Source organism: Brachyistius frenatus, unplaced genomic scaffold (assembly GCF_029030835.1).
Source record: "Brachyistius frenatus isolate BFR_SWC_R1_liver_20210118 unplaced genomic scaffold, ASM2903083v1 Contig_378, whole genome shotgun sequence".
In the NCBI taxonomy this organism is placed as follows: domain Eukaryota; kingdom Metazoa; phylum Chordata; class Actinopteri; family Embiotocidae; genus Brachyistius; species Brachyistius frenatus.
In genome coordinates this window covers 120001-129206 of record NW_027210977.1, presented here as the reverse complement: position 1 = coordinate 129206, position 9206 = coordinate 120001, and the positions used below count along the sequence as shown (strand labels likewise).

The following is a 9206-nucleotide window of genomic DNA, read 5'->3' as shown; positions in this document are numbered from 1 at the left end:
TGTGAGGTAATTCACGCCGACTTGAGTCTTTTTCATTTTTTCATTTTTAAAACGATCAAGTCATGATTGTGGCCTTCTAGTATTCTGTCGATACATGACGTCATCACTCTGTTGTTCCCGCTCACCCTCCATCCATCATCCATCCATCCATCCATCATCCATCCATCATCCATCCATCATCCATCCATCCTACCTGTCCGGACCCAACTGTACACCTGCAGCTTCTTACCTCATCCACAGCTGATTCCATTGGGGGTGTGTTGAGTGCAAAAAAAATACAAAAAACAAAAGAAGTCTTTTTTTATCTTCCATTTGGTGAGATGCATTGTAGCGATATGAATAAAGAAAAAGTTCACCTGGTGTGCTGAATAATGTGTAAATTGGTAATTACACAATCTGAATATTTGTATAATTGTTTGTATTTTTTCATAATGATTTTGGAAAGGAATGTGTTTATTTTTTTGACTTCTGTTCCAGATGTGTCTTCTGTTGGCCTGACATTGTGACTGGTCTGGTGGGATTCTTACCTCTGTATTGAGCCTCTTCTGTGATGAATTCTTTGTATGCAGTGTTTAGGAAATACTGTAGGGAACATGGGGGAGGAGTTGATATTAGGAGCATTTGATCAATTTGTATTTATTTATTTTATCATTTTGTTAATAAATTGTGAAAAGCAGAGCGAGTCGTGACTTTAAAAAAAACTTTCGCCCATAAGCTGCCATTGAGTTTCACCTTATTATTTATGATTCACTTTTTAAAAAAAACTGAATAAATCAATAATACATTTATTTTATTTTATATCAGAAACACTGACAAAAAGCCACAAACGTGAAATAAATGCATCTCCAATAAAACGCATAAAAAGTTTAATTTAAATAAAACACAAAAAGGACAACAGACTGTAGAGATAATATTCATACAGTCCCTAGATATACAATATAAACCTCTTTAGTTTAAAATCTTTCCTTTGTTTTGTTTTATTATTTCCCTCCTTTCTTTCTCAGCTGTGATTAGATTTATTTACAGTTCTTTACTCAGTCATAACGACGTATGATGTATATTTTCTCCAATTACAGGTCAGACATCACTCTTCGAGAAGGCTGAAGTATTTAACTAATTAATATTAATAATTAAAAATGTACTATTATCCTCTGAGTAGAAATATGAGTGTAATGAAGTTTTTTAAGGGATTGTTTATTGAACCTTGGCAACGTCAGAGACTAAAGCAGCAGCACGTGTGTGTTCCTTCATATATGGTCCTGCCGCGGTGGAGCCGCATAGAGCAGAGTGGCGCAGCGGAAGCGTGCTGGGCCCATAACCCAGAGGTCGATGGATCGAAACCATCCTCTGCTAAATGTTTTCCGCTTCTTTTCAAGTTTCTCGTTTGAGATGTTTATCCCTCATTTAAATCGTTTCCAAATGCTTCAATGGATGGAAGCAGATAAATGTTCCACATATTCCGTTTTATTATTATAAATTATTACTATTTAAGAAAAAAAAGATGTATGTTTTTTCACCATTTTTATAAATTGAACAAAAGTCAGATTAATCAGAATAAAGTAGATCAATTAAATCCGTACAGTTATAATTTATAAAATATATAAGTATAAATATAAGTATTTTGAAACGTATGGTGGCGTCACATTACGTCACTTTGAGGTTGTTTTGTCTCTGTAGTTTTTTTTGTGTCTCTTTGTGGTTGTTTTGTCTCTTTGTAGTTTTTTTTGTGTCTCTTTGTGGTTGTTTTGTCTCTTTGTAGTTTTTTTTGTGTCTCTTTGTGGTTGTTTTGTCTCTTTGTGGTTGTTTTGTCTCTTTGTAGGTTTTTTTTTTGTCTCTTTGTGGTTGTTTTGTCTCTTTGTGGTTTTTTTGTCTCTTTGTAGGTTTTTTTTGTCTCTTTGTGGTTGTTTTGTCTCTTTGTAGTTTTTTTTGTGTCTCTTTGTGGTTGTTTTGTGTCTCTTTGTGGTTGTTTTGTGTCTTCTTGTGTCTCTGACTTCCAAACAGTAAAAGTGAACATGTTTACTCCACACAGGGACTCGGAGCTCCTTGCTAAGTTTCTCATTGATCCATAACTGTTTATGTTTATTAATATTATTATGTTTATTGTTGTATTGAGGTCTTTCTAATGGTGTCCTTCTTTCTGTCTGAACTCAGTGAATTAAACTGTGACTGTGATGTCTGCAGGCATTTAAGGTGTAGACTGTCCTGTGGTGGAGCTGCAGGAAGTCTGTTCCTATTTATTTCATGTCCTGGACTTTTCTGGGACTCGGCGGCAGCACCGAGTCTCCGGCTGCAGATGAACGGAGCAGCGGGCCGGGCCGGCCGCCTCCGGCCGCCTCTCCGGCCGCCTCTCCGGCCGCTCTGACCGGACTCCCGCCGCTAATTCACTCGGTTAACTTTAATTTTTTGCGCAGTTGCTTTCTTCCGTTTTTCCATGTCATTTCCTGTGATAAAAAATGGTGGTCACAGCTCGGGGAGGCGACTGAGTCGGTGCAAAGATTATCGCCAAAGTTTGCATCGGCAGGCAGCCACGGAGCTTCGGCCGGGGGTCGGTGGTCGGCGGCCGGGGGGAGGGGGACGGAGAGAGGAGCTGCACCCGGGAGAGAGGGTCCGTGTCCCCGCTGCGTCTCCGCACAAGGTGGGTCCGTGTCGGTAGCCACTGTGGCCAGTGAAAATGGCTTCCGAAACAGCAGGCAGATTGCCAGTTGCCTGCAGAAAGCGTGGCGCAGATCGCGGATCGTCCGCTAACTGCGCGACGATCCGCTCGTTTCACGCGTTAAACGCACGCTAATGACGCACAAAGTTAAAGGAACTTTGGTTCTTCGGAGTGGAGGGGCTGCCGGGCTCCTCTGGACCGGAGACCCTCCATCCGGGACCGGGACCAGAACCAGGAGGATGAAACAGGCTGCTGTTCACGTGAAAAACCCTGAAGTTCAACTGAACATCAGTCTGACATTTATTGAAACTGACTCTGATGCTGATCGACTCTCAAACGGATTCTTTTCTTTCGAGAAATCAGACCTTAAAATGATCGTGTCTGTTTAGATAAAGCAAAAAATACAACCAGGACTCAGTTCTTATAATAACTGGTGCTTTTATTTGATGCTATTAAAGGTGCTCTGTGGAGTTTATGACCACCGGTGGCGCTGTAGAGCAGTGTTTCATGATGATGCCGCCACGACGAAACGTTGTTTTTGCTCTTTATATTCAAATGTTCGGGTTTTTTTCTGAGTTATATTTAACGTTAATTCAGAGAAAGTTCTTCTGAAAACTAAACGCTGCCCGGTGAAGCTGACGCTTTCCGAGATATTACCAAGACGGTAATCAGGAAATTCAAAATAGAACCTCAGCGAGTTATTTCATGAAACGACGTAAAGGTCTGAACTGTGATGAAGGTTATTTATTTGTCTCAGATTGTGTTTTGTTCCTCAGACGGTTGTGAAGTGGACGAACTGGACGTCGACATGGTTCCACGATGAGCGAGCCGCCGTCCGACCTCTGGTGTGAGTTAATATCTGTCTGGGAACATAATGCTATGAATAATTCAGCATAAAAAAAAAAAAATAATATTTAAAAACAGCTTCAATAAAAGTAACGTGAGCAGAAAAACAAAACAGATAAAACAGTTAGCATTAAAAAAAGAAACAACATTAACATTAATTATTAGCATTCAAAAATATATTGTTGGCAGAAAATACAACTTAACGTTTGGAAAAAACGAAATTACCGTTATCATAAAAATCCCAACGTTTGCAAACAAAAAAGCAAACATTAGCATTCAAATATAAAAAAAAAAAAAAAGTACATGAGCATAAAACTACCGTTAGCATGTGGTTAGCTCGCTGCACACGAAGAACACTCCGGTTATTAAATCTAACGTTCAGAATATAAACTGATTTCTTCCAGATGTGTCCAATTGAAAACATTCGAGATGAAGGCCGACAAACTGTCAATACAGGATTTAATCTGTTATTGATCAGCCTCACAGGAACATTAAAAAAAAGACCTTCTCCATTTCTCCACTTTATTTTTTACGAAGTATTTTCTATCCAACGCAGTCAGTCGGCTCGTTTCGATGCTGAAACTCTGAACACGTCAGACAGCTGATGAACTAGAATTCTTTCTGAAACAGCCGTGAACACGGAAGATGTTTGACGTCTTTCTGTTTTTATATAAACTTGTTTTTATGCTGATGATGAAGTCTGTGTTTGTCCTGCAGTCTGTGAGGAGTGTCAGGACTACTTCCAGAAGGAGTGTCCGTCCCACGGACCCCCGCTGTTCGTCCCTGATACGCCCGCGGCCCCGGGCTCTGCCAACAGGGCGGCGCTCACGGTCCCATCGGGCTTAGAGGTCTTCGCCGAGGGAGACGAGGTGGATGTTCGCTGCGTGGATGCGACCTTCCCGAAGGGGGCGGTGTTCGGTCCGTACGAGGGGGAGCTGGTGTCCAAGGACGAGTCGTCCGGCTTCTTCTCCTGGATCGTAAGTCTAACCGGTCCGACGCCGGAGTCACGCCGGTTCAAACAAAGTCCGCCTCTCAATCCGTTGTCTTCGTCTCGTTTCTGTCCCGATGTTCCAGATCGTTGACGTGAACGACGCGTACCGCTCCATCGACGGCAGCGATGAGACCAAAGCCAACTGGATGAGGTGAAGTTCGCCGACTCTGCAGGTCATTTTAGTTTTGATTCAGGGACCGACTACCAAAGAGAAACTACAGGAATTAAAGCAGGATGTCGTGCAGAGCTGAAGGCTGGACGTTGGATCTGAGACGTTCAATAAGAGTTCAGAGAAACAGCGTTGATCGGGTCAAAAAGTTGGAACTTCCTGCAGCTTTCCGATTGCAGCGATAGAAGCGTGACCGTCGGTGTTTCTGACCTGCAGGTTTGTCCGGACCTCGTCGGAGGACAGCGACAGGAACCTGACGGCGTTCCAGCACGGTAAGAACATCTACTTCAGGGTCTGCCGGCGGCCGGCGGCCGGAGAGAAGCTGAGGGTTTGGTACAGCGACGACTACATCCGACGACTTCACTGCGTTTCTCAGGAGAGCATCGACCGCAACCTGGACTCAGGTGAGGCGGGAACATCAGGTTTATCCGGACGGGGAACTGTGGTGTGTACAGAGCAGAGCATTGTGGGAAATTCACAGTGTTCACAGTCAGGACGAGCACTTTAGAGTCAATCAGGTGACATCAAACACACCTGGAGCACGAGGTCAGACGACTCGAGCACCGCATGCACATACAGGAGAAAGAAAGGGTGACGTTGTCCTTTAATGTTTCCTGCTGTGAGTCCTGACCTCAGTTCTCCACCAAGTGGAGCTGTTTCACCATTTCTGTATTGTTTCAGTATCAGATTGTTTCATTTGAACTCTTAATAAGCTCGTGAGTCACCTGTAAAACACTTTGATCTGCTTTAATGAAAGTTTCCATATAAATTAAGTTTGGTTGGTTGATTGATTGAAGACCTCCTGCAGTCTGACCTTTTGTCTTCTTTGACTTGCTGCTTTGAATAAATGATTAACCGTTTTTCTTCCAGAGCCCAGGAAGCCCGCAGCGCTGCCCAACCTTCAGAAGGACTTTAAATCTCCCTGCCTGCAGTCGGCTCTGCAGGGCAAACTCTGCCCCGGTAAACAGCCCGGCGAAGAATCGGACGGCCAGCCTCCCACCAAGAGGAAGAAGATCGACCTCATCTTCAAAGACGTCCTCGAGGCTTCTCTGGAGGACTCTGGGAAGTCCAGGTCCCGGTCTTGCCTCCCCCGTGAGTGTAAATCAGCGGTGCTGGTGTCGGCCTGTGATCCGCCCGAGAGCAGCTTCACCGTTCCCGACCTGAAGGTGGAGGAGAAAGAGGAGGAGAACCGGAGCCGCGAGGAACCCTCCACCTCCTTCTGCCCCAACTGTGTGAAACTGAAAAGGAGGATTCTGGAGCTGGAGGAGGAGCTGTCCCGTCTCAGAAGAGGACCGGCAGACGGTGCTTCGATGTCTGGGCAGACCCGACCCAAACCGGACCAGAATCCCCCGCACCCTGAGCAGGGCCCCATCGAGGACTTTCAAGGTGGGTTAGAAAAACGACGGTGAGGGCAGCGAGTCTTCCTCTGTGTCAGGATTTCTTTGAATGTTTTTGTCTTTAATGTTAGTATTTCTACTGGAAATTCCCCAAATACTGTACATTTAATTTTAATAAGCACCTGCACACACATTCAGCTGCCCCATTCTGTACAGTTCATCCTCCGGGCACCATGAACCTCTGTACAAAACCTCACAGCATCCGGACAATATTTGTTTAGATGCTTCACTTAAAGCCAAAAGCGTCAACCGACTGGTTGTACGTGACAAAAATAAGAGAATCAATGAAGTCAGCAGGATTCATCATCTGAGGAACATGAATATCTGTACATCGTATCTAAATAGCTGTTGAAATATTTCAAAATCCCTCACAGAGTTCCCGATGTATGAAATGAAAAGGTTGGATGACTTTGTTGGTGCTTGAATGAATGAGTTTGTCTTTGCAGGGATGGAGCCCATGACGCCCACTCAGGTGGTCCTGGATGAAGACGACCAGGACGTGGACTCGGCCGATGAGTCGATTGTAGCAGATCTCGTGATTTCTCCCGAGGATCCGTCGAAGCTTTCATCCGCGGGAGGCCGACGGATTCGCCGCTTCAAGCAGGAGTGGCTGAAAAAGTTCTGGTTCCTTCGCTACTCGCCGACCCTGAATGAGATGTGGTGCCACGTCTGCCGCCAGTACACCGTCCAGTCGTCCCGCACCTCCGCCTTCATCATCGGCTCCAAGCAGTTCAAAATCCACACCATCAAGCTGCACAGCCAGAGCAACCTCCACAAGAAGTGTCTGCAGCTGTACAAGCTGCGCATGCACCCGGAAAAGACCGAGGAAATGTGCAAGAACATGATGCTTCTGTTCAACGCGGCGTACCACCTGGTCCTGGAGGGGCGGCCCTTTTCCGAGCTCCGCCCACTGGCAGAGCTGCTGAAGAAGTGCGAGCTCAAAGTGGTGGATCAGTACATGAACGAGGGCGACTGTCAGATCCTCATCCACCACATCGGCCGGGCTTTGAAAGAGGATCTGGCTGAGAAGATGCGCCTGTCTCCCTTCCTGAGTGTCATAATGGACGCCCAAAACGACGACCTGTTCTCGGACATGGTGGCCGTCTATGTCCAGTTCATCACCAACGAGGGCTCCCCCAACACAGAGTTCCTGTCCATGCAGAGGCTGAGCGTGGCCAACGTGGACGGATATCTGCAGGTTATGGACCGTGCCTTCGGTGTCCTGGGCCTCCGCTTTCAGGACTTGCTGGTGGTCGGCCTCGGGGTGGACGGCACCAACATCTCCTCAGGAATGAGAGCGAACTTGTACATAGCTGTCCAGAAGACCTTTCCCTGGGTCCTCTGCCTTCCCATCATGATCCATCGGCCTCATTTGGAAGTGCTGGACGCCATCAGTGGGAAGGAGCTCTCCTGCTTGGAGGACCTGGAAAATAACCTCAAGCAGCTCCTCAGTTTCTACCGCTACTCGCCTCGCATGATGGCCGAGCTGCGATCCACCGCTCCGACGCTGTCAGAGGAGACGGAGTTCCTCGGAGACATCAGGGCCATACGGTGGATCATCGGAGAACCGAACGTCCTCAACGCCCTCATCAAGGATTACCTGGAGGTCGTCGCGCACCTGAAGGAGATCAGCAGCCAGACGCAGAGGGCTGACGCTGCCGCCATCGCTCTCACCCTCCTCCAGTTCCTCATGGACTACCAGTCGGTGAAACTCATCTACTTCCTGCTGGACATCATCGCTGTTCTCTCACGATTAGCCTTCACCTTCCAGGGAGAGTACCTGCTGGTGTCGCACGTGGAAGCCAAGATAGAGGAGGCCATTCAGGAGATAGGCCAGCTGGTGGACTGCCCCGGAGAATACCTGCAGGAGTTCGAGGAAAACTTCAGAGAAAGCTTCAATGGCGTCGCTTTGAAGAACCTCCGCGTTGCAGAGTCCAAGTTTCAGTCCATCCGAGAAAAGATCTGCAACAAGAGCCAAGGCATCCTGTCTCAGAGGCTGGACCTGCACAGCCGCTCGTTTGCTAAAGCCTGCAAGGTGCTGGACCTGTCCACCTGGCCTCACAACCACGACGACCTGCAGGCCTACGGGGACGAGGAAATCCAGGTCATATTCAACCACCTGGAGTCCATTCCCTCCGCGGGTCAGGAGGCCCGGGGCAGCTTGGTGGTGGAGTGGAAGGATCTGAAAGCCGACTACTACAGCATGAACGGCTTCAAGGAAGTCATCGGTCACATCTGCAGGTACAAGCAGCGTTTTCCTCTGTTGAACCGGATCGTGCAGGTCATCAGGGTCCTGCCCAGCTCCACGGCCTGCTGCGACAAAGGCCGAGGCTCTCTGCAGAAGATGTGCAAGAACAATCGCTCCCGGCTGACGCTGGAGCAGATGAACGACCTGCTGACCGTGGCGGTGAACGGACCGCCCATCGCTAACTTCGACGGGAAGCGAGCGTTGGACAGCTGGTTCGAGGAGAAGTCCGGCAGCAGCTACTCGCTCTCAGCCGAGGTTTTGAACAGGATGTCGGGTGCTGACCAGAAGTCGGTCCTGCACAGCGTCGACGTCAACATGGAGTTCTACCCTGACATCTGACAGAACCAGCAGAGTACTGGTTCTACATCCAGCCTACATGGAAATATTTAGAAGCTCAGTTAATCTGGAAAATAGAAATGAGTTCATTGAGATTGCAGGAAGACGAACAGACAACAAAGATTTATGATGAACGGCCAATAAAATACACAAACCCAAACATAAACAGTCCGTTTGTCTCGTATTGACTCGTAGAACCGGGTTCTCTCCAGAACAATATTGAGCAAAATCAACAATCCATGTTTATCAAACAGGAATCATTAAAGAGATACGATGGGGGATCGATAAGTTCCGAGTGTTCCTGAACGCAGCACGGTGACGCACACGGAGCAGCAGGAAGCGACCACCTTCAGGAGGAAGTATTCAGACTGTCGTCATGAAGGTTGTTGCTTCCTGCACCGGCTCGGCGGGATAACGAAGCTCTGGGATGTTCATGGTGTTTGTGGACGACCGGCTGTGGTGGTTCCATCCAACGCAGCAGTTGAGAACCGCTGGGAAAACATTGTTCATCTAAAATGTCCCTTAAAAAGACACAAAATGACCACAAAAACAAAGACATGCAAAAT

General features: G+C 47.1%; 2 protein-coding genes and 1 non-coding gene across 3 annotated transcripts in view; 2 read left to right on the top strand and 1 right to left on the bottom strand.

The window, feature by feature from the left end:
- Positions 1 to 9206, bottom strand: part of cunh15orf40 (chromosome unknown C15orf40 homolog) — a 108892-nt gene that overhangs the window by 21744 nt on the left and 77942 nt on the right. The gene's annotated exons all lie outside the window — the stretch shown is intronic.
- On the top strand, positions 1282 to 1353 carry trnam-cau (transfer RNA methionine (anticodon CAU)). Its single transcript has one exon. It is a non-coding gene; the product is annotated as a tRNA-Met (tRNA).
- Positions 2317 to 9206, top strand: part of prdm11 (PR domain containing 11) — an 8185-nt gene continuing 1295 nt past the window's right edge. Inside the window, exons 1-7 of the mRNA XM_069724458.1 lie at positions 2317 to 2635; positions 3430 to 3500; positions 4217 to 4476; positions 4574 to 4641; positions 4876 to 5063; positions 5530 to 6045; positions 6503 to 9206. The exon at positions 6503 to 9206 is cut by the window's right edge and continues 1295 nt beyond it. Of these exons, the coding sequence (XP_069580559.1) occupies positions 3473 to 3500; positions 4217 to 4476; positions 4574 to 4641; positions 4876 to 5063; positions 5530 to 6045; positions 6503 to 8643 (3201 nt within the window). The 5' untranslated portion in view covers positions 2317 to 2635; positions 3430 to 3472 and the 3' untranslated portion in view covers positions 8644 to 9206. The remainder of the gene's footprint in view (positions 2636 to 3429; positions 3501 to 4216; positions 4477 to 4573; positions 4642 to 4875; positions 5064 to 5529; positions 6046 to 6502) is intronic.